Source organism: Centroberyx gerrardi, chromosome 22 (assembly GCF_048128805.1).
Source record: "Centroberyx gerrardi isolate f3 chromosome 22, fCenGer3.hap1.cur.20231027, whole genome shotgun sequence".
Lineage (NCBI taxonomy): Eukaryota > Metazoa > Chordata > Actinopteri > Beryciformes > Berycidae > Centroberyx > Centroberyx gerrardi.
Window position 1 is genome coordinate 5,289,626 of NC_136018.1, and position 23,837 is coordinate 5,313,462.

General features: G+C 40.4%; 1 protein-coding gene across 1 annotated transcript in view; it reads left to right on the forward strand.

The window, feature by feature from the left end:
• Positions 1 to 1,319: 1,319 nt before the first annotated feature.
• LOC139908678 (collagen alpha-1(XV) chain-like) overlaps positions 1,320 to 23,837 on the forward strand; it is a 78,355-nt gene continuing 55,837 nt past the window's right edge. The window contains exons 1-2 of the mRNA XM_078291443.1: positions 1,320 to 1,448; positions 1,541 to 1,623. Coding sequence (XP_078147569.1) covers positions 1,438 to 1,448; positions 1,541 to 1,623 — 94 coding nt within the window. The 5' untranslated portion in view covers positions 1,320 to 1,437. The remainder of the gene's footprint in view (positions 1,449 to 1,540; positions 1,624 to 23,837) is intronic.

The following is a 23,837-nucleotide window of genomic DNA, read 5'->3' on the forward strand; positions in this document are numbered from 1 at the left end:
ATATCTGTCTGGGCTGTCAGAGAGACGGTCTGAACACATCTTTTATCTGTCCTCCCTGTACCACACCGGCTCCTGCAGCTAGACTGCTGTGTGTGTGTGTGTGTGTGTGTGTGTGTGAGTGTGTGTGTCTGCTTGTCTGTATCCTGGGCGCCAGTGCACAATGCTCTTGACTCCAGACATTGTGGTGGGTGAATCACTGACTGTATCATCACCCAGGTCTGGAGAGGTGCATACCTTTACCATACACTAAAGCAAAGTATGGGTCAGAAACCAGATGACAAAAGAGACAATGAGTCTGCATGAGACTTTTCCAGAAAATGTTTAAAACCCAGAGTTCACCCTACTCTGCTTTTTTCCCATGTACAGTGTTTGCTTTCCTCTGAAGTGTATCTATTGGTAAATTTTATTATACAGATTTTTATATTGAAGTTTTATTAAAAAATGAGATATCCACCAAATAGTGACACCAACTCTTACAAAATGATGGCACCAAATTAAAGACACTATGGTACTTTTTATGGTCAGCAGGTAAGTTTTTAGCCTAGTTGACAAAATGATAACAAATTTACAGGCTGAATCCTCTAGAACTATTGAATGATGAACTTCTGATAATGACTTTTTTCCCAATATGGATATACAGTATGGCAATTTGGAGTAGCCTATAACTCATGTATTGGATTTCACTTTTTAGTAGTTTGTTACAGTTTGATAGTGGGTTTTGCTTTGAATAGGACACCCATGTAATTAGCTATCTACTTAGCTACCTACTAATTTGCAATCAAAAAATTAAAACATTCATTTACTGCCAGACCTCAGTGAAAATTAGAGGTTTGGCTGTAAATTTTTGAGAATTTCATGTGATGAAATAACGTATCTTCCCTAAAAACCAAGCTTTGGACGGGAAGGATGCTGCTCATCTTGAGGCATCTTCCCCCACTTGCAGTTCAAGGCCACACAAGAAACCGTTTTAAAGCGCAGGGAGAGTGAGAGAAACCACACATATGAGTTGGAGGAGGAGGAGGAGGAGAAGAAGAAGGAGGAGGAGGACTTAACTCAAGTGTGTTAATTTGTATGTGGGGTTGTGATGTCTGAGGGGAGGGTTGGATTAGAAAGCGGTGGTCCGCAGAGAGACACGGAGTCGGGTTTCAGAGTTTTGAGGGCCCCCTGAGTCCCGACGCACTGAAGCTGCCTTTGTTTGACTGGGAACCACAGGCAGTGCAGGGAAACCGAGCGAGAGAGAGAGAGAGAGAGAGAGAGAGAGAGAGAGAGAGAGAGACTGGGAGAGAGAGAGAGTGAGTGAGAGAGCGAGAGAGAGAGACTTTTTTAGTTTGAAGTCAGTGAGAGAGAGGCAGAGCGGGCTCCATCTCTCTCTCTCTTACCACTATCACACATGAACAGGGCGACTTTAGTGTGGATCTAAGCTCACCATCACTGAAGATGACTTTACGGTAAATGGAAAGACACAAGGGTGTTTGTTTTGGGGGATTTTTTTTTTGCGCACAAGTTTGTTTTCTCACTCTTTACTTCTGTCATTACGCAGCATTCCCCCGTGGTCCTTTGGATTATTTCTACCGGTCCTGTGGTTCTGCTGCCGTCGCTCGACTGCGTATCAGCTGCTGGATGGTAGGTGCCCTCTCCGCTTGCTTATTGATTTGAATGGACACGTGTCTCAATGGGGGGAAGTTGCTGCAAGCGTCTCATTCACTTTAAGTTCTCTTGGTGAAACTTCTGCCGGCTCATTAATTTTTATTCGGTCAGTGTGAATGCTCAAATTGTTGCGCTCCTCTCCTGCAGTGGAACATGCGTTACCTCTCGGAAAACGCGCTATAATAAGCCTCATGTAGATTTGACAAATATCAGCAGCAAAACTATACGTCGCTATAGGAGATTATAAGAATATTATAGGAAGTTTACCGTAAAGTAATCCATAAAGTACGATAAGGTCACTATAAACGCACAATTGAGTGTCAGAACGCACTATAAGCCTCTATAATAATATTATAGGAATATTATAGTAATATCATAGTGATGCTGTAGGAGATAAACCATTCAATAAGGCAGGATAAGGGCACTATAAACTCACTATTGAGTACCACAGACACACACCTACAGTAATATAGGAATATTATAGCAATATCATAGTAATACCATAGGAGCAATGAGGTCCATATGGTCACTATTAACGCACTAATGAATACCACACACATACCTATAGGAATATTATAGCGATTTTTTTTTCTAGGAAAACTTGGTGACAGGTGACATTTCTATTGTCTCATGAATTGTCATCCATTGAATATGAATGGCCAAACTGCTGGGAACTCCTGTCCTGCAGTGATCTCTCCCACTATATGTCATTGGACAAATTCACATATGAGTGGTATGCATAAAGGTGATTAGAGAGTCTTAGGGGTTTTTGCATATTAAGACCCCCCAAATAGACCTGCATTAGACCCCCATATAATATTACAGCACCCCAAGGAACCTAATCTGAGATGTTTGTTGTTAGATAGGACTCATATTCAGAATTACATAACTGTCTATAGTGGAGGTGGGGAGGTAAACCTATGATCAGTGAACAGTCACACTGACACACTCTCTGCTTAATAAAATAAAAGAGAAACTAAACTATTCCTCATTTTGCTGGTGACACCCTGGAACCCTCTCAAGGACCCCTGGTGGTCCCCAAACCCCACTTTGGGAACCACTGCCTTAGATGACTCAATTTAAGTTATTGACAGATACCTGAAACCTGGCCTGGCTTCTGTACTGTATGATCAGTTCAATTGATCTCTCTGACTGATTAGGATTTCTATATGATTTTCATGATGATGATGAAGTCTTCGCCTCTGCGTTGTGGCGTGCTGTCTTTGTTTTCACAGCCCAAAAGTAGAGTTTTCCATGATTAATGGACCAATCGGAGCACTTCAACATGTTCTCAATTAGCTCCGAAAGAAATCCTGATTTTCTTTTCCATTGCAATTGGCAACACTGGTGAAATCTCACAAAGTGCACATTCGCTGACACAGACAATCCTTAGCAGACCTCAACAATCAGTAGCACCATATAATTAAGGTGGTGATGGTGATGTAATGCCACTGCTACTGATTTGGGATATTTTAGTGTGTGTGTGTGTGTGTGTGTGTGTGTGTGTGTGTGTGTGTGTGAGAGAGAGATGAAGGTCATTGTCAGTTAAGTTACAGTTTCTCATTTCATTAGTTTCACCCTGGCCTTTTGACAGACAGGCCACTATGCCATCACTTCTTCTTTCGTCAGTGGACTGGAATCCAGATTGGCATTTACAGCCAGTGTGTGTGTGTGTGTGTGTACATTCAGGCATGTGTGTGCACAATTATGCGTGTGTGTGTGTGGATATCTTGACCTGTGATCACCACAAGGACCTACATGCCACAAAAGCACCATTGTTTGGGCCTCGCTAAATAATTATGGGGTCTCTCTAGCTAATGTGGCCCCATGGAGCTTAATTGTCAGGGTCTGACATTTTGAATTAAACACCGCTTTGGCTGCTGGCAGCAAAAAAAAAGCTTAACTACTCTGCGCTAAAACCCCATCCCTAAATTTACAATAATTGGAATGCAATCTTGTTGTAGGAATGAGTTTTGACTGAAAAGAAGTTTGGAATTGGGGAAATAGATGACCTGCAAGAAATGAGCTGCAACTGAATGGAAGTTGAGAATGGAGGAGAGGAGAAGGGGGGAGGGGGGGGGGATCTCCAAGGCATGACTTCTGACTAAAGAGCTAAAGAGGGTCTGAGAGACTCTGCTGTCAGCCTGTTTGTGCCTTTGCCATATTCATAAGCTCTGCCATGATTCACTTTTTCAAGGGGAAAAAAAAGAAAGCTGAATGCGTGTGTGTGTGTGTGTGTGTGTGTGTGTGTGTGTGTGTGTGTGTGTGTGTGTGTGTGTGTGTGTGTGTGCGCAGGCTCACTGTAAGCTCACTTGCCAGATAGAACGCCAGGGACAAATATTTCCAGGCACTTGTACGCTGTAAATATTCTTGAAAACAGAGCTGTTACCGTGGCGACGCTCACGTCGGCGTGCGCGTGTGTTGAAATCAAGCCGATATGATCCGTTTCCTTAGTGTGAAACTGTGCACGCTGCGTCTGTTTGTGTTCCTTAATGTTTTAAGGTAGAGGCAGCAGACCTGAGACCTGGCAGGACTTATTGTCTTGGCCAGGAGAGATCCCACTGTTGTCTGACTGGAAGATCTTTGGTCTTTCACATTTTAAGTTTGACAGAAGCACAAAATGCTAATCAGCAGTCTTTGTTGGTGGGGATGTAGGCCAGACTGGATGGATAAACACCATTAATTAGCAAAAGAATGAAAGGAATAAAGCAAGAAAGAAAAAATACATATGCAAAATAATGAATGAATGAATGAATGAATGAGCGAATGAATGGGTGAATAAATGAGTAAATGAATGAATGAGCAAATGAATGAATGTGTGAATGAATGAGTAACTGAATGAATGAGCAAAATGTTTGATGAGTGAACAAATAAACAACTTTACCAGTCCACAATGGTAAATCATTTTTACAACATATCCAAAACTAAACAAACAAGCAGTAAACCAGTAATAAAGCGTGCAGCATGGCTTTGGTCCAGATATCATCATAACGTTTTATGTGCCATCATTAAGTGGAGGAGTTGTAAATGCCGGCCCTTTGGGAATTTGTGTCTTTTAATGTTTACTAATGAGCAAGGTGGAAACGAAGGCTGATATGAGATCTTCAGCCTGGGGGGGGGGGGGGTGTAAACGTGAATCAGCACTTGCACTTCATAATGAATATAACGCTCGCATGCATATAGGCATGCACACACACATACACATACATACACACACTTGCACTAAACACACATACAGCAAAAGACACACACACACACACACACACACGTTTCTCACTCCTGGTGTCCTCCATCTGCTAAACACATGGCAATTATTCACAAATAGTAATGTTTTTAATTATGTTGATGGGACAACTTTAATGAGTACCAAAGACACAGAGACAGAGTTCTACATTAATGGGGATGATGATGATGATGATGATGATGATGATGATGGTGATTATAGGGATGAGGATGATAATTCAGAGGATGTGAGTCTTCGAGAATTTAACCATTATGAGCATGGTGATGATGATGAGGATGATGATGATAACGAGGAGGAGGAGGAGGATTATGTGAGTCTTAGAGAATGTAATCATCCTCATCGATAGTGATGATGCCAAAATTCAATATCTTTAAATTTGACCGTTTTCAATTACAACGATTCAATGTTTCCTCAAGAATTGTATTGTTGGTAGCATGTAAAAGCGTCTAAAACAGCATTTAGATCATGGAAGATTAAAGCTCTCTATTGAAACCCAGATTAGCAGCTCTTTAAGGCAGACTGACCCACCACACCTATTCAGTGGTAGAGGAAACTCTGGGATAGACTGCCGCCTGTAAATGAAGACTTAATTTATAGTAGACTACAATGTACAGTGTGCAAAGAAAATCAAATTTCATTGCAGGTTTTACAGACTGTTTTTATGTAGCTGTAGTCAGGGAGGAACCTGCATGGCCAATTCCATATTACTAATTCACTCTCTCCACCCACACAAAACCACCTTAAAAGCTTTTCTTCCCAACTGTCATGCTTTTGAGAATAGGAACTTCTGTGTTTTTGAAAGACTGATTGATGAATTTCATGTGCCAATTTTTCCAAAATGGTTATATAGCACTTTGGAATGAAACCATTGATTTTTTTTTTTTATAAATGAGGGCGTTGGTCTTTTACTATGAAGAGGAAGACTTGAGAGTGATTGCCATGGGGCTTGGAAGTGGCTGCCTGGACTGACCGACTGACTAAATGTCTCCGTTGACATACTGTATGAAGGTCAGCATCACACAGTAGATGGGGGAACTGAACAGTAGGCCCATAGAAAAAGACAAGTTGCTTGTGGTATGAACACAAAACCCTGTGACTCACTCTGCTGTGGATCAAGAATAATTATGGTAATGGTTAGTCTTATGAATCATTCTAGCTCAAGAGTTATTATGCATCATTTAGCAGTGAGCCATTGAATGAGTTGACGTATCGGTTAGCTGCGCAGGTTGGTTCAAGTTCAAGTTTGTTGATGAAGTGATTTAATATTGTCCCAAACTTTTTAGGTTATTAGACAGCTTAGTCGTTTCATAAATATAACACTCTGTCTCTGTCTTTCTCTCTCTCTCTCTCTCTCTGATTCAAACTCATGGTTGCCGACTTGGCTGCTGCTGCGGCTGTGTTTTGTTTGAAATATGAAACAATTTCTGTTTCCAAACTCTGGAAACTATTAAGCAGCGATGACTGCTGAGTTCTGTTGAAGCTGCAGGAAGAGGGTTTCTCTCCTGCGTCCAAACAAGAGCTGTGGAGAAAATGGACACATTACTGTAGGCTACATGTCAGTTATGGAGAGAGAGAGAAAGAGTGTGTGTGTGTGTGTGTGTGTGTGTGTGTGTGTGTGAGACTTACAGCAGATAGACAGGCAGAACAGGCAAACAGATCTGAGATCTGAACAGTCTGAGACACAGATGGACTGAGACAGACAGACATAAATAAACAGAACTACTGACTGACAGACAGACAGACTGACAGAGACATCTCATCCAGACAGGCAGACTGTTTGGAAAACACTTCTCTTCCCCTGGGAGTCAAAGCATTACACGTGCCCTTATTGTCTGCTTCATTTCTGCTCAGATGCTGCACCAGTCCAACCTGGCCTTCCAAGACTTTTTGACACAGACATGATCTTTTTATTTCATGCAAAATCAATCAAAGATCGATTGTAAATCTAGCTGAACTTGAGTAATCTATGGATTCTACATCGTTTTTTATGTTGAGGTACTTTTTGGCAATAAGGAGAGAACAGTAATACCTGTGGATTAGCTCCTTGTCACAGAACAGAAGTGAGAAGACACTGGGTTTATGGAAGAAGTGTAAATCCATCCACAGTAATATAACTCTTCGCATCCATTTGGTCTTCATCTTGACTCTGACTCAGCTAGACCTGGCCTTGGTTTGGCTTCAGTTTGATTTAGGTCATCTGGACCGTAGCCCTGAACACAGTTAAACATGTCAGGTTTTGATTAAAAGGGTAATTTTAACTCCAGCATAGTAAATTTAGCCAGTCTTCTCCAACACCGATTCCCTTTGTAAGAAAAAACACATTTAAAGTAGTATTCCGCAACATTTTCATATAAATAAATGTCTGTTTTGCTACTCTTTATCGCCAATTGATCAAAAACAAAAATGAAGATATCATGGATTACCACTTTAACAGTTAGACTACCCAAGATAAAGTTGCCCAGATGTTTTCTTTGATCATGTGTGTTTATACTGCCCATGTCAAATGTATGAGTGTGTTAGTGAAGAGTTAGAGTGTGTATGAATTTGCACAGAATGAAAATTGCTTTCTCTGTGCTTACATTATGAGGTAATGATATGATTTACATTTACATTTTAGACATTTAGCAGACTCTCTCCTATGAAGAGAGAATTACAGCAACTGTTGGGTGCAAAAAATATATTTTACATTTACATTCTACATTTAGCAGATGCTTTTAGAGTAGCGTACAGTGTGAGCAGCTAGGGAGTCGGTGTTGTGGTCAGGGACACTTTGACAATTTTGATAACTTTGCAAAATGACAGTGGATACATTCGCTGTTGTTGGGTTCAAACCATTGATTTTTCAATTACGGGACAGTCTCTCTAACCAACTGGCTACCCTGTTGCCAAAGACAAAATAAGAGTAAAGTTATTTCATTTAAAGCTGCACTTGGCAAGATGTTTATTTAAAAATACACTTGTCTTATCAGCCTAAATCACAAAGTGTGGCTGCAATAGAGTAGAGTGTCCCATTTCCTCTAATTGTGTATATTGCCAAATTTAAATTCTGTTGTCGGTATGGTCACTGGCAGGAAATCTTCTCCACCCACAGGAAATTAATCTCAATTGAAATTTAAGAGCAACATAGAAACTGTCTCTTCAACAGCAACAAGGGAGCTGCTGGTAACAATAGCTGAATCTGCTGCCAAACTATTAAGAAGAGCAGTTTGCTGACTTTGGGGTAAGGAAGTCCTTAAAAAATTCATAAATTCAAAGTCATCTCTCGGTACTTGGGGCAGCAAGGGTGTGAAGTTGCCTAGCGTAGCTTTAATTTGAAATTAAATTACAAATTCATTTCTTATCATTTCAGCTTATTTCGATATTTACTTCATATTTTTGTTGGTTTTTGTGGTGGTGAGATGAGCATCTTTTATGACTTACATGTGTTTACTATTTCATGTGTCAGCAGTATGCAAGCTCAAACTGATTCAAGATGTCACACTGTGGTCATGTAGGTTGTGTGTGTCGCACATGTCTCTGCATCCCAGATAATTCCTGTTTACTTTGCACTCTTCCACCAGCTGCCAGGTTGCACAGATATGACAGGTCATTATCTGCATCTGGGCTCTTTTCATTTATTTCCCTTTACTCGTAATTTATGCATTTTGTTGTTTTTGTGCTTTCTTGTTGAGTGTCGAGTTCAGTTCATTTGGTTTCGGTGGCCAATTCACTCATGTCTTCATTTGTCATCTTGATTTTTCACATTTTTGGGGCGAGAGGTTTTCATAAATTCCATAACTAACATACTGTAACAGCAAATATAATCTAAAAACAAAAAAAGACCAAGCACATTTAAAAAAAAGCCACTGGTTACACTGAAAGACCATAGAGTAAAAATGGGTCTGTAACTGATTTCTAAAAACGGCAATGGATTGTGCTGACTCAACACTTTCCAGAAGGTTGTTTCACAGTCTAGAGGCTGCAGCAGTTGTATGTGCAAAAACTAAAAACTAAACTAAACTAAAAAATGTCTGTTGTATCCCAGTGGGTGATCATAACAGGAGAAGCTAAATATGGCCTCTTCAAAACAAGCCGCCGTTATGAGTCATGGACACAGTGTGAGGTGAGAATGCAGGAGAATGAAACCAGGAAGTGGACAAAAACAGGACGTGTTAAGTATAGGAATGTTTCCGTGAGGGAGGGGGGAGTGTTCAAATGTCACTTTGACTTTTGTACCTTTCGATATTTCTACATTATCTCCTAGAACCTTACTCGTAGATGTACATTATGCGAACCAGAACCAGTAGAAGAATTCATAAATACCTTATGTTCCTAAATCCAATTTTTAATGTTTACTCCAATTTCTTTTCATCACTCTATGCTCTTTTGCTGAGACACTCTGATGCCATTGATAGCATTGATAACAAATTTGAATTCCTGAGATTTACTTATCCCTGCTAGTCTTTCCATTAATCTCTCATTAATTCCTCCTTATCTGAGCATCAGTCATCGCTTGTTGAAATCAAAGCTTCGGCCATCAAAGAGCTTTTATTCTCAACTGGCCCGCTTCCTAAATGCTTTGATGTGGTCCACTGTTTTCTTTCTGTGGCCTTCATTTTAATTTTGGATGGCGAGGATCAAACGAAACGGCGATTTAACTCCTTTCTTGTTGATATTTTTGTTTATTTTACGTTGCCTTTCCATATGGAGTGTTTCATTCCAAAATGCGATATATATCTATGTATCTGTATATATCCTTGGATCTACATTTCTCTATATGAACTTCCCAAAGAGCACCTCTCGCCTTTACATATGTTCAAGCCAAAGCAGCATTCCTTCATTGCCATCATTGTCATGCATATGAAGTATTTGTAACAATTTGGTACAGTGTAATTCTGAATTTAAGGAGTGTTTGACAGTATGTATCCAACATTCTTCAAGTGTTGGGGTATATTTCTTTTTTAATGAGGCTCATTGTTCCTATATTCATAATGATTTGTGATGGTCAACGGTTAATGATTCAGCTCTCCCATCCCAAATGGCAGAAACTGAAACACTGAAAAAATCAGAATCACTTCAATCTCCAAGTACTATAAACGTACAGCAGTTTGTCTTGGTGACATTGGTACCAAGTTTTTCAACGCATCTACTGACAACCATGGCACAACGACAACAGGAACCTCACATACAGTGCAAAGGTACAGTGCAAGATATGCTATGCTTTCTGTTTGGGATTTGTGCAATATGTTGAGTTGTTGTGTGGAGAACCAGCAGCACTGTGAGTCCAAGGTATATCGTATCATATCATACATACTATGGATGGCAGGTTATACAGGTGACGCTGCATATATCCTTTTGGGGAGGCAGTGGTCTGACTGCTCGTTCACACTGCAAGCAACTTGGTTGATGGGTCTCTCTCTATTCTGAGTGATTCTGATTGTGGGCGGTGTGACAGGCTCTGATTGCATCTGTGTAGTGGTTTTGATTGTGTTGCTCGCAGTGTGAACGTGCGGTAAGGGTTAGAGAAGCAGACCAGAAAGCTGCCAGTTCTAATCCCCAGACCAGCTGAAACACTCTCTACTCCATCAACAGCTATGGATCGAGGAGCCCTTGAGCAAGGCTCTTAACCCCCGACTGCTCCAGTACAGCTGCTCAGGGCCAGTAGACGAAGACTGTGGCTGTGCTGGGCAGCTTGAAGGTTTGAATGTGTGTAACTGTGTGAACGTGAAGCAAGGTGTTGCAGGAAAAGAGCTTGCATGCTCAGTCACTCACTTTGAACATTGAGGCATAAAAATATGATTGCAGCTATAAGGGGAGGTGTTGTGACTGACCAATAGTGCATTAGTCCAGTGTACCATGAGGGCATTATACTGAAATGAGACACATGATGTAAATTATAAGCATTAGAGATCCTGCGTTCCTGTAGGAAACAGCATGCTCATAGGTCGACGTCAGAGGGGCTTAGAGGTGCATCAAAACTGCAATTTACGAGAATGTAAAGTGGTCTGAATTAGTATGTTTATTTTTCTGGGAGCGGCCGGGCTTCCTGGCTTTGCACCACAGAAGCCCGATGGGTGAAAACATGGAATTTATAACAGTCTGGAAAGTGTCTGTCAGGGCGGAAAGATAGAGGCGAAACAAGCAGGTGTCTGTTCTGCTGCGTGGAGAGACCACAGAGGGAGAGAGAGATGTTCTGTCATACAGCTATGGAGCATCTGAGTGTCTCCAGAGGTCATGGAGTGCATCGCAGCTGTGTGTGTGTGTGTGTGTGTGTGTGTGTAAGCGCCTGGGCGTGTTTGCATACGTGTGAGTGAGAGAAATTATGATTTTTATATCCCTAAATCACCGTAACCCATGTTGAATCTATTTAAATTCTGTGGAAATAAGGATATAATTCAGTGTTTCCAAATATTATATTCATAGCATGTGTATGTGCGTGTGTGTGTGTGTGTATGTATGTAAGTGTGTGTGAGTGAGTGAGATGATGATTTCTGTATTCCTAAATTACCTTGTTATTCCTAAAAAAAAAAATATGTTGAAGCTAATTGCATTCTGTATAAATTAGGATGTAAATGTAAAATTAGTGTTTCCAAATAATGCATTAAAAAGTGTACGTGCTTATGTGTGTATGTGCATGTGCCTGTGTGCACGTATGTGTGTTAAAGTGCTTCTACCAAGGGCGTAGGTTTGATTTTGACATTGGTAGGGACACAAATGGGGGAGGTCCGGAGGGGATGTAACCCCCACTGGAAGCTGAGGCGTTTTGCATTTATGATAGACTTCTGACCGCCATTTCATATAATCTAGATCAGTGATTCTCAACCTTTTTCATATCGAGGACCCCTAGTTTAGTCCACATTAGAGCCATGGACCCCCATTTGATGAGATTTTGTCTCTCGGCCCCAAATCTGAGAATACTTTTATTGTTAGATATGATTTTGATCCAGAATCCCATGACTGTCTGTATTGTAGGTAGAGAGATAACAGTGAAACTATGATCAAAACAGTCATTCTTCTACATTCTGTAATTGTGTTAACTATTTGTAAATTAAATAATGCTGAAGTTTAACAATTCATCAATTTGCTGGGGACCCCCTGGAACCCCCTCAAGGACCGCTGGTGGTCCCCGGACCCCACGTTGAGAACCACTGATCTAGATAGTTATGGTAGCCAATACACTCATTAACAGACACACAGACACAGGGGTGTAGCACATTAATGAATCCTTTACTCAAATTTGCCAGCTGAATGGGACTTTGAAGAGCACATTTTGTTTTAAGGCAGGTACTGTAGTACTGTTGCCTATTCAAACCAACGATCTCTATTTACATTTAAAATAATAATAATAATAATAATAATAATGATAAGATATTGTAAACTATATCCAAACCCTACATACAAACAGCTGAGTCAAACACATGCCTACGCCTGTCATTAACAGAAATGAACTGTTGGCATATTTGTTTTACATCAGTGTTGTCCAGTGTAGCACACATCAGCACTGTTCAGTCTCACTTGTGACATGTAGGCTACTTACGGTCGTCACCCGTCACAGACGCACGCGACATGGTACTTAAATAAACTAACTTTAATGGCTAAACACAACTGTTACTAATATAAAATAGGATGGAGTCTTCACTCGCATGCTCGCCGGTAGGCGGAGCTTTGGCTCTTCTTGCCCACAGCATTTCATACGTTAGCAAGAAATGGCAAAGCCAATCAGCGATTTTTTTGGGGGGTTAGGGAGGCGGTGTCACGCCAATTTTTATCCGGGTGACGCAATAACATTCTAAAACAGCTGTTATACTAAAGTTTCGTTACAGCGTCCGTTGCTATGCCGACACGGGACACCAATGCACTACACCAATGCAGCGGGACTCGTAGTAGAGAACGCTATCTGTTAACATTGACTAGACACTGACGGACAAAACAACGTTTATTGTCAATCAAAATAATTGCTAGGGACATTTCAGAGTCCCTACCCAATTCTACGCCCTTGGCTTCTACACACCCTGATGCGTGCTTGCAGGTGTGTGTGTGTGCTGGAGGAAGACTCCAAGATTTATGGAGGCTTCCTTTAGAAACAAACGCGTCTCTTTTTCCTCTTTCTGTCTGAAAATCACCCGCCCACCTTTCAAGCAGCGGGTCCTTCACCCTCTGATCTCTGTTTGTTTGATCAGTCCACTTGCTATTGGACCGGAGATAAGGAATGTTTATTTATCTGCTAAACTAATTGCTACTTTGTCATAGATAACCCTTTACTTGACGAGGAGCCCGCTCTCTGAAAATCCTTATTTGATGCTTAGCTAATCATCAGCAAACGGTCAAACACCAGTAGCAACAGTATCTTCATCGTAGGTTCATTTCAAAGTCTCAGTTTCCACAAACCTCACCCCAGACGTGGGGACTCGAGTCACATGACTTGGACTCAAGTCACAATTTGAATTACTTGAGACTTGACTTGACTTGACTTGGGTTCTGCTGACTTGGGACTTGACTTTGACTTGTGCTTTGATGACTTGAAAAGGTTTCTAAAGATCTTCTGTCTGTAAATGACTTGAAAGTTGAGAGATTGAAAGTGATGAGATTTGTTCCACCATACGACTGAATTTAAATTCTGTTTTCTGAATTTGTATGGAATGATTGAATTTATTGAAGTTGAAACTGATTATAGAAATCAAACTCATGATGCTCTTACCAAGTTTTTATCCTGTTAAAACCATATTGCATTGAAAAGTCCTAGATATTTAGTTTTCTTTAAGATAATAAATTGATACTCGAGGTATGATTTGTTCTACATTTAGACTTGAGATTTGACATTAATGACATGGACTTGACTTAGTAATCTACATTTAGACTTGGGACTTGACTTGAGACTTGAGTTGACATGGTCACACCTCTGCCTCACCCTCATCCCTCTTTCTCTGAAGGCCTGCATATAATTTTGATGATTATCTTCTATGTTGCTCTTTAGGAAATATGAAATCATAGGCTCTCTATTAATAAAACTGAGCCATTGACTCATTCACCCCATAAGGTCACACCGGGTCACAGTTCAGCAGCGTTGTTGGTTTATTGTCCCAAACTTGAACCCTCATGGCTCTGGTTTTCTGCACTGTCTCCTGTCTAGTTAATGGATGGCTTCTGGTTATTGGCAAACCAAAAAACACAGACTTCAAAGAAAGTCTCTCCTTTAAACATTTCACAACAGACACTTGAACCTTATTGCATCTTTTTAAAGTTTGCTTTGTGGCTTGTTTTTTTAGCTGCAACACACAAATAGAAAAATGATTTATGCCCAGACTGAAGACCACCTGTTTGATTCTTCGAGGAATGATGAGGTGTTTCTATGATCTAAGTCTTGCTTGTGCGTTTCATTGTAATTGTTGAGGTATTTGGGGATGGTGCTTTGGCAGCTTGAAGCCTAAGAGAAGGAGGGAGAGAGAGAGAGAGAGAGAGAGAGAGAGAGAGGGAGAGAGAGAGAGAGAGAGAGAGGGAGAGAGAGAGAGAGACTCAGAGATAGACAGAGAGAGGGAGAGAGAGAGACTCAGAGAGAGACAGAGAGAGAGAGAGATGTATTCCCTCAAGAGCGTCTGCGAGTGAGGATCTTGATTATTTCCCAACGGGGGTGTATGTGTGAGTGTGTGTGTGTGTGTGTGTGTGTGTGTGTGTGCAGCTGGTCTGCAGCTGCGTTTCTTTTGAGAATGCAACAGCATACTGTCGACTCACTTCCTGAAAATCCCACCACAAATCTAATTAATGGTTCGGTCTCAATTTTACCTTATTGTTTCCTCACTGCTGGCCTGTAAACATCAACAAACATCGCTCTCTCTCTGTCTCCCCTTCTCTCTGTTTTTCAGTCTCTCTCTTGCTTTCCCTCTTCTTTTTCCTCCCTCAGTGTCTCTGTTTTATTGTCTTTTATCTATCTGTATATCTTCCTCTGTATCTCAATGCCTATTTCTTTTCGCTGTCTCTCTTCTCTTTTTTCTCACACCTTTATTTGCCTCAGTTCTTGTCATTCATAATTTCTTGCTCATCTGTCTCTCCCCTCGCTCTATTATTCTTTCTCTTGCTTGCTTATTAATTTGTTCATTTAATTTATTTGCCCCTCTCCAGCCATACATATGAATACGCTAAGTGCTGTTTCCCTTGTGATTTAACGCTAGAAATTCATGCTGGGAATAAGTGGCTTTTTTCTTGTCCTAAGTGTGAAAATCAGCAAGTCAATTTCTGGCCTTGGTTTTCGTGGTTAGCTCTTTGCCCGTAGCTGCTGTTTCTGTCTTTGGCCTCTCTCATTAGCACTACCAGTGATTATGTTTTTGCATGTAAACTCTAATCACCTCTGCCACTCCAAAACCAGAAGTATGTGGATTCTTTCCAGCAACAAAACCAAAACATGGCAAATCCACTTTCTCCTTACTGGATTAGTTTGTATTACTGTAGGATGTCCAAACTCCGCCAAATGCGAGCACAACTCGGTCAAGAAAATCCTCCTTAGGTGCACGGCCAAAGATTAATACATGAAGAAAGAAAAGCCAGCACTCTTAATGTCCTTTTATCATATATTTGAAAGGGCAGCTATAGAGCACAAACGACGGACACGTTTCAGCAATAAGCCATCATCAGCGTTGTGACTGTAGGATACCTCACTATTTTGCCCTCTTACAAGCTATACTACACCCATTTCACCCTTTTCTTAAAATGTAGAGGCTCTAAAGGCATACATACAGTATATTTTCTTTTATTGTGACTGCACTGCAATATACTACAAAAGAAGTGTATACAAGGCTATCAACTATATGAAAAAAGTTTTTGATTGAGGACTACACACTGCTGTGGCCTCTAAGTCTGAGTCCAGTGCTCTACGACAGCTTATTTAAGCTAGGTGTACCATTACTACTGTTGTAACAATAGGTGGGACGCACAGAAAAATGTGACTAGCTGCTGTTAGCGATGTTGCGTTAAAGTCCAGCAGCAGCTAACTTCCCTGTGCCGACAAAAAAGGAAACAAGACGACTGCGGTTATCAGCTGACGTGTTTCTGGTCCCAGAAAATGAATGAACATCCAGTGATTGGTTTCTTCACTTGTTGGAGGTGTTTATGCATGAAAAGTAGTGGAACAACTTTAAATGGAGCAACTGGCTATGAAATGCTGCTGGAGCATTCCCAATTCACTGCATGGTAAGACAAATGGAATAAAATACCAAGGCAAAATCACAAAAATTACCAAATCAGAAAGCCATACTATTCACTAACAGCTTGCTAATATGTGACCAAAAATAATGCTTCTTTGTGCCCGTCATGGTCATGCATATGCAAATTACATTTCATTATTTATTTTTAAAGGATGCCTGTTCTTCAGAATCTGACTCACTTTTTTTTTTCACTAAGTGCAATAAATGAACATTGCATTTGCATCTTTATCTTACAAAGAGACAGTGAAAGACCTACTGTACAATAGATTATATAATCATAGTAGACTATGCATATCACCCTCTCTTGTAAAATACACTGAATTCCAGAGGGTTGTGCCGAAAAAATGGTTGTGATTGCATGATTGCTTAGCAAAAAAAAAAAGTCCAAAGTCAAGCTGGGGTTTAACTGTGGACTTTTCTTTTTCCCCACATCTCTTGGGTAATACATGTCTCTGGAATGTAGCATGAGGCAGCATAGTAAGGCTGTAGATGATGTGTGCTAAGTGACTGAGTTCTCAGTTATTATTTTTAATGATGGTCTGCAATAAAAAAGTTATTGTTATGGTCAAAACAGCCCATAAGAGTTTCCCAAAGGGCTCTTAAAAGTCCGTCCAAAAATTAATGAGAAAAAAGTGTTTTCTGTGTTTTTCTGCATTTTATTGTGCTGATATCCTGCCAAGATAGATATCACTTGAGCCTAAAGGAAAACTGGATCCAGTGAATCTGAAATACAGTTAAAATGACCAAATCTTAAAATGGCCAGAGATGCTTTGTTGTTCATTTCTGTCTCTGCATGTAATCTCACAAACAGCACCATGTGTTTTTAAGTGGGAATTCTAGTAAAAGCGTAATTTGTCTTATGCTACGATAACAAAAAGATAACAGATACATGAATGTTTCTTTTCAATGCATACCAAACTGTCACCATCACCCTTTCGCCTTTTGGTAGAGGGAAAAAATATGCTGATCCAGTGCTCCTTTTTATCCTAATTTAAGTAAGGTTGGCTGAGTGCACTTTCTCAGCAATGCACCACTTCACAGTGATACAGTTGCACACAATCACATCTGGTAGCTGCCCAGTTTCAAATGAGAACCAGGCTTGTGTACCAAAGTTGACAATCAAAGCAATGCTAGAGTAATCAGCCATGTTGATTACTTTAAAATTGGTATATTTAATGCTAAAGGTTTGCGGACTATTCTCACATATTGTTGTTTAATGATAAGTCAGGCAATTAATTGTAAGATTATCAACACACTGGTATTGTTCTTTGAAATACTTCTTGATTGGATGAGTGGAGCAAGTGTAACTGTGTGTAGCTAAAGGTCCTGTTTTCATGTGTAGCCAACTGGCAGATTGCAGTTTTAGTTATACAAACATTTCTCAGAGGTAGAGCTGTTCTGGAGGCAGAAATAATCTCATTGGTTGAGTTAAACCTCAATGGGTGGAGCCAAAGAAACACTTTTTCTGGCTAAGTAACATTACACTGAAGGCAAGTGAAAAATGGAAGAGGTAAGAGAGGAGGAAACTAATATTATGAAGTCTAGAGCTCTAGCTACTACCTGAAAAATGCAATCAAACCAAGTTATCTAGGTTAGCTATTTAGCCTAGCTGACCTTCCAAGTTCAAACTATAGCCATATTAGCCTATAGCTATCTAGATAAGCTAGCTAGCTAGCCTGATTACCTTCCAAGATCATAAATGCCATTCTTAGGTGAACTGAGGAGTTTTTGCTTTCCCAGAGTGAGATACGGTCACTATTTATCAAATTCTGAAACCTCCTCTGACAAAAGGATCATGGGGCATGAAAGTGAAACTCATCATCATTGAAGTTATTAGCTATATTAAAGCCTTTGCTAAAGCTATAGTAGGAATTGAGAATATGACAATCTTGGATTTATAGTGGCTTTGACTAAAACAGTTCAAATATTATTCCAGGTGAGCTCAGAGAGTGCAGAGACTGGTTCCTCTTTAGGCCTTAGTTGAACAGTACTGTCATCAGTCAGTCCCTGGCTGGTTGACACCAGACATCCCAGTGTGGCACTCAGCCTCCTAAAGCTTTCAGCAGCCTCTTTGACTGGAGTGAAGAGAAAAACAGATCAATTTTCCAAAAGCCTCCAAACTTGAGAGCAAAGTTCAACTCCAATTTAGCCCATAAAACAGCACTGTGTTGCTTTCATTACACTTTACTGCACTTACACTGCTAAATAAAGAGACATACGTTCACTTGAATCAATTAGAAACCACACATCTGGTTATTATATTGCATAATTTGACAAGGCATTTAAATCAACAAGGGACAAGTGAGAGATGACTGCTCTATTGCTATCAGAGATAATCCAATCTGGGTTAGACAGTCGCAGTTTTCTCACAGCCTCTGTGTAAACAATGCTATCATCAGTCTGTCGCTGGTTGGTCAACACCAGACATCACAACCTTTCAGCAGCCTCTTCCACTAGAGTGGAGAGGAAAACAGATCTGTTTTCCAAACTCCTGCAATCATTAGAGCAAAGGCCAGTCCTTATTTAGCCCTCTACCTCAAAAATGTCTCTATTTCCTTGCTGTTTCAGCAGTGTCCTTCAAATCATGTCAGCAAGTCCTGAGTCAGACCTGGCAACATGATCAAACCAGGGGATTTAGGGCACTGTCTTTGTAATGGAGACACATACTAGGGCTATTCACTAGAACACCTGGCGGTTCTGGTTTTTATAATACTTCCACGAAAGTTTTATAATCTGAAACTAAAAATGTGCAAAGAGGTTTTCTTGTTCCTGGCTTTTATAGTATATTAAATATTCCCATTATATATTTGGAGTGAAATATAATCTCTGGAATATAACAAAATATCCTTTTTTCAGTTTTCCTACTGTATATTTTTGAAACTTTATTGTGGGTTTTGAATGGATAACATGTGACCTAGGATCATGAAATGTGCCCCATATACAAAGGAACCTATAAAGCTTTAGCTCAACTGTAAACATTAAAACCACCAAAACTGGGTGGTTTATAAGTTTCTCTCACTAATCAAGCTCCTTCCACTTGAGTGGAATGGAATTGCCTTTTCTGTGTTTATGTAGCATAAGTGGTCCCGGTATGAAGTAATTTGCCTTCCCAAAATCAGCTCTATGTCCTTAGTGGTTTAGTGATGTCTTAATGGAAAATTATGGTGGTTTGCAGGGATTTACGCATGTAACTGGCAACCAGAGCTTGATATGAAAACTACACACCAATAAAATGAGGGTAAATTTTGGCTGTGGCTGTCTGGCAACCCTAGCTGCCACTTTTACATGGAGCTATCCTGTTTTCAATCATTCTATTCTATTCTATTCTATTCCATTCTATTCTATTCTAAACACACTTGTAATTAAACTCCATTTGCAACTGTGGAGAGTAACGTTTGTGCCCTTTTGGCATCCATGACTTCTGTAATCCTTTTGGCAGTCTCTGCTCTGATTTCCTCTTATAGATATCATCAGCTGCCTCTCTGTAGATTAATTTATGAGAGTAGCCTACGTGTTCATGGCAAGACGTTGAACTTTGGGAATAGGTGGATACTGTATTGCTTTCCATAAAAATGTTTTTAAAGACAGTCAGACAATTCTCACAAGAGTGGGGAGAAAAACACAATTTTCCCAAATCCTTGATCACGAATCAACTCCTAAATCAGCCTCCCTCTCTCTCTTTCCAAACAAAAACCCCGGTCTCTTTCCATTTCAACAATGCCTTTTTAAATCCCCTCATCAGCAAACTGTAACAGCTGGGTCAAACCTGGCAACACAGCCAAGGGGGAGGAGAGTCATTTTAATGTGATGCTGTGGTGGCCCGAAGAGGGTTCACCCATTTAACTGGCAACCCCGGCTTTGATAATGTTCCCATTTGGCAGCAGATATGAAACATGAACTCTGCTCCAATTTCCTCTCCACAACACCAGCTGGGAAATCACCTTGCTTTTGATGCATTATTGAGCATAAAATAACTGTAAACGCTTGCGGCAAGAGGTCCAATTTTGGCAGAAGTTAAATCTTTTGTTTTGACATTTTCCACTTTTCCTTCGTTCCTAGGAATCTCTCGGCTTAATTGAGCACAACAGAGCCAGATTTGTAAGCCAATTTGTTTCAAATGAACTCAGTACCTGTGGATTGTGGAGTGAATGTCAGATTATGCAGTACATTATAGCAGTAAAAGCCACCTTTCGTCAGTGAGAGCCATTGACAGGGAAGCCAGTCTTCCCTTGTTGCTTGTGGGTAACCATGAAGAAACCTCAAGACGTGTGTCAGCTTTCCTTGAGGGTCTTGTGGTCAGGCATCAGAGAATGAGAAACACATTAAGAAAACATGGGATATATGTTGAAAAAAAGACATGATATTTAGGTAAAGAAGCGTATTGATGGTGAGTTATACGATATGTGATACGCACTGTGCGTGTTGGGTACAGCCAAAGAGATGTCATACAAAATCAACAAACTATGTCATTATTTGCAAAAGACTTAGTTGTTACAGTTACAAAGCATTATATTAATGCCAGGCCAGCTGGAAATTCATAATAACCTATATTTCAGAAACAAACTCAGGCTCTTTAACAGTTCCTCCCCGCTCTTCTCCTCTTCATCTCCTCTCTCTAAAAGCCATGTTTTTGATGGCAAGATGGCTGCTTTTAATCTAGCTCCCAGTGTGTTTTGACTTGTATGAGATTAAGTTTGGAGAGTGGCTTCGAGGCCTTCCGTTGAAGTTTCCAGTTAGATGATGTAATGTACATGTAATGGTTTGGACCGAGAAAAGGGGGACAGCCTTGGCCTGCAGAACAGCTCGTCTTGTAACCCTGAAGCTCTGAAGCGGAGGGTGACATGGTGTTCCACAGGGTTACGATCGAGGTCTCCTCTGGTTTGTGAAGGGAATGTACTGTGGTTTCAGAGGCTGTGTTTCTTACATGTTCGTTCAGCAGCGGTGGTCCACCACTACTGGAAAGCTGCCCCAACTGCTTGGAAAATGTAGTAGGGGATTTTTTTTTGTCTGGGTTTAATATTCACCCAAAACAAATGTTATACACTTAGTGAACATTTAAGGTGCGACCACACCAACATCTTGTTCTCTTTGGTCCAAATGGAAAACTTTACTTTGCTGCATTTTTGTATTCATTTATTCATGCGCAATTACAAGCGAACTAGGGCTTGTAAACAAAAGTCACATGGACTCACAAGCAGCTTGTTTATTGGACAGATTTTGGTAATCTGTCATCCTGCCATAGGAGCACTCTTTGCTGTAATTTACCTTCTCTGGTGTTCATACTAGTTAAGAACACTGCTGAATATCAGCATCTGTCCAGATTGCGGTTTGCCCTCTTTCCAAGCGTCAGTGACTGATGGCTATCAGATGTCAACATCTGTCTCTTTATACCCATAAAACCTTGCATCTTGGGGTCGTTTCCTGTAGTTGGTTTGGATTATGTTCTCACTCCTAACAAACGGCACCGCAGTTCGTTTGGAAGAGGACCGAGACCTGTTTTCAGACGGTCTCGATGCAGTTATGTGGTGTGCAACCGAAATTGAATTAAGGCGTAAACACTCCAGATTTCTAATAAACCACTTTAAACATGCTTGGTGTGAATGTGCCTTTACTCCAAGTATCTAAATAAGAGCCATTTTCGAATCACAACAGGTACTAGAACTGATATTGATAGAACCAGAACAAGCTACAGAAGGATTTACCCCCATCGCAGACTGCTGCAGAAAGGAAGAAAAACTGAGAGGAGTATTTGAAGGGGTTGAATGTTCCCTACAGTGAGAAGGCTGGACAGAAGAGTCTGTGACTCTTGACCTCACACTGAGGTTGTTTACAGCAAGATGAAACTGGAAGAGAGGGGAAAAAAGGAGCGAGGGAGGTAGAAAGCTCAGAGAGAGAGAGCGCTGTCGGTGGGAGGGAGAGATGAGCTGAAGTCATATGAATTCATATCTATTTCATTGCTGCATGATCGGGTCAGGTCAGACTCACTCTCATGTGGTACTCAATATAGTGGAAATTGACTCTGCCAAAGAAGCACATGAAAACATAAATGCATATAAAGTTAACCTTCTTAAAATGTTCTTTAAGAGTTTCCCTTCTTTCTTTAAGACATTACCTTTTTTGAATTCCTTTCTCCATTTCCACAATTTCCTCAAGTGGAACCAGTGTTCAGAGTCTGTGTTCACAAAGCGTCTCAGAATAAGACTTCTATGATCTGACAGCACTGACTTGATTATTTATCACTGGGTAAGGCATGTGGCCATCTACTTCAGTCTCTGCAAAAAACGCTTCAACAGGTGTTGGTGTTTTTTTTATATATATATTAGAAGCAGAGGCTTGTTAGCATTTGGTAGCAATTTGTATGCACTGCTAGTACAAGCAGAAGGGCTGAAACATTTTCTTTTTTTTTTTTATGAGATTCATACATCTAGTAAACTATTTTGTGAAACAGATTGGAATGGGAATGCTCTGCCTGTGATTATTCTGGCAAATGGCTTTTAGCCACCTTACACTAGCATTGTTAACAAAATGAGCAAACTTCTGCTTCTCATATCTCCAAAACTAAAACATTGGTGCAAGTGTGTTTTTGCTGAGCTGAAGTCATTCTCAGCTCATGATAAATCAGATCAGAAAGCTTCTCAAAAACTGAACTATCCCCTGAAGAGGAAACCGCTGATTATCACCCCTACTCTGAGATACTGTAAGAATGCAGACGTCTAGATCATCATTCTAGTAATTTATCCCCCGGATGTGGAAATGAACCCCGGTTCAGATGTTCGGTGCTGTTCGGGATCAAAGGGCCTGTCAGGGTGCCAGCAGGTACTTGTTGGGAGGGTTTATGGGGGCTAACAGCTACGTGTAATCTCCTCTCCTATAGGGCGAGGGCTGGAAGGAGAGAGGCCAGGTTCTAAATCTGGAAAGCTTTACACCCATGCAAAAAGACACACACACACAAACATACACACACACACACAGACATGCACACACACAGCTTTAGACCAGGTGAACCGAGGTTTAGTTGAAACATTTGTTGCTGGATTAAGTTACCTGGACAATGACATCGTAAATCAAATAGCTCATTTTGGAGAGCGCTGAGAGAGACTATTCATTATTAGAGAGAGAAAAAAGTAATATTGCTGTGTGTAAGTTCCAGGAGTTAAGAATAACAGTTTTATTTTCAGGTTGATGACCATGCGTTTTTGTATACGCAGCGAAGGTCTAGGGTTATGAAACTGACACAGCACACGAAAGGTTTTCAATTCAAGTAAAACATGAAAGTTGCCAAATTTCCATCCAGCAGCAGTGTTTAGTTTGGTTGAACTGATGTGGTTATCAATTTATAAAAAAAAAAAAAGAGATTTAAAGCATTAGATACACAGAGAACAGTGTTTCTTTTTAATTAATTTTGATGATTTTCATGTTTTCACTTCCAACCTCTTGGCCTGATGAAACCCTTTTAAAACTCCATTGGATAAACTGAAAAATAGATTGTCATCAAGTTAAAAACAAGGCTGTTTTGCTTAGGTTCTGAAAAGTTGACATTGGAAATACAAGGTTTTCACCCTATGCAAAATGTTCGTACTATGTCCTGACACTATATCTAAATTTTTTAAGAACCGTAGAGCACAGGCAAAAGAAAAACAAATCCATCTCGTCCCGAAGGAGGCCCAAAGCTTTCAGTTTTTACCAGAATGTCAGTTTTGAGGGCTAGTCATAAATCAAATTACTCAAAGCGTTGGTAGTTGTTGCCATCATTTGAGTTCATCCACACAGAA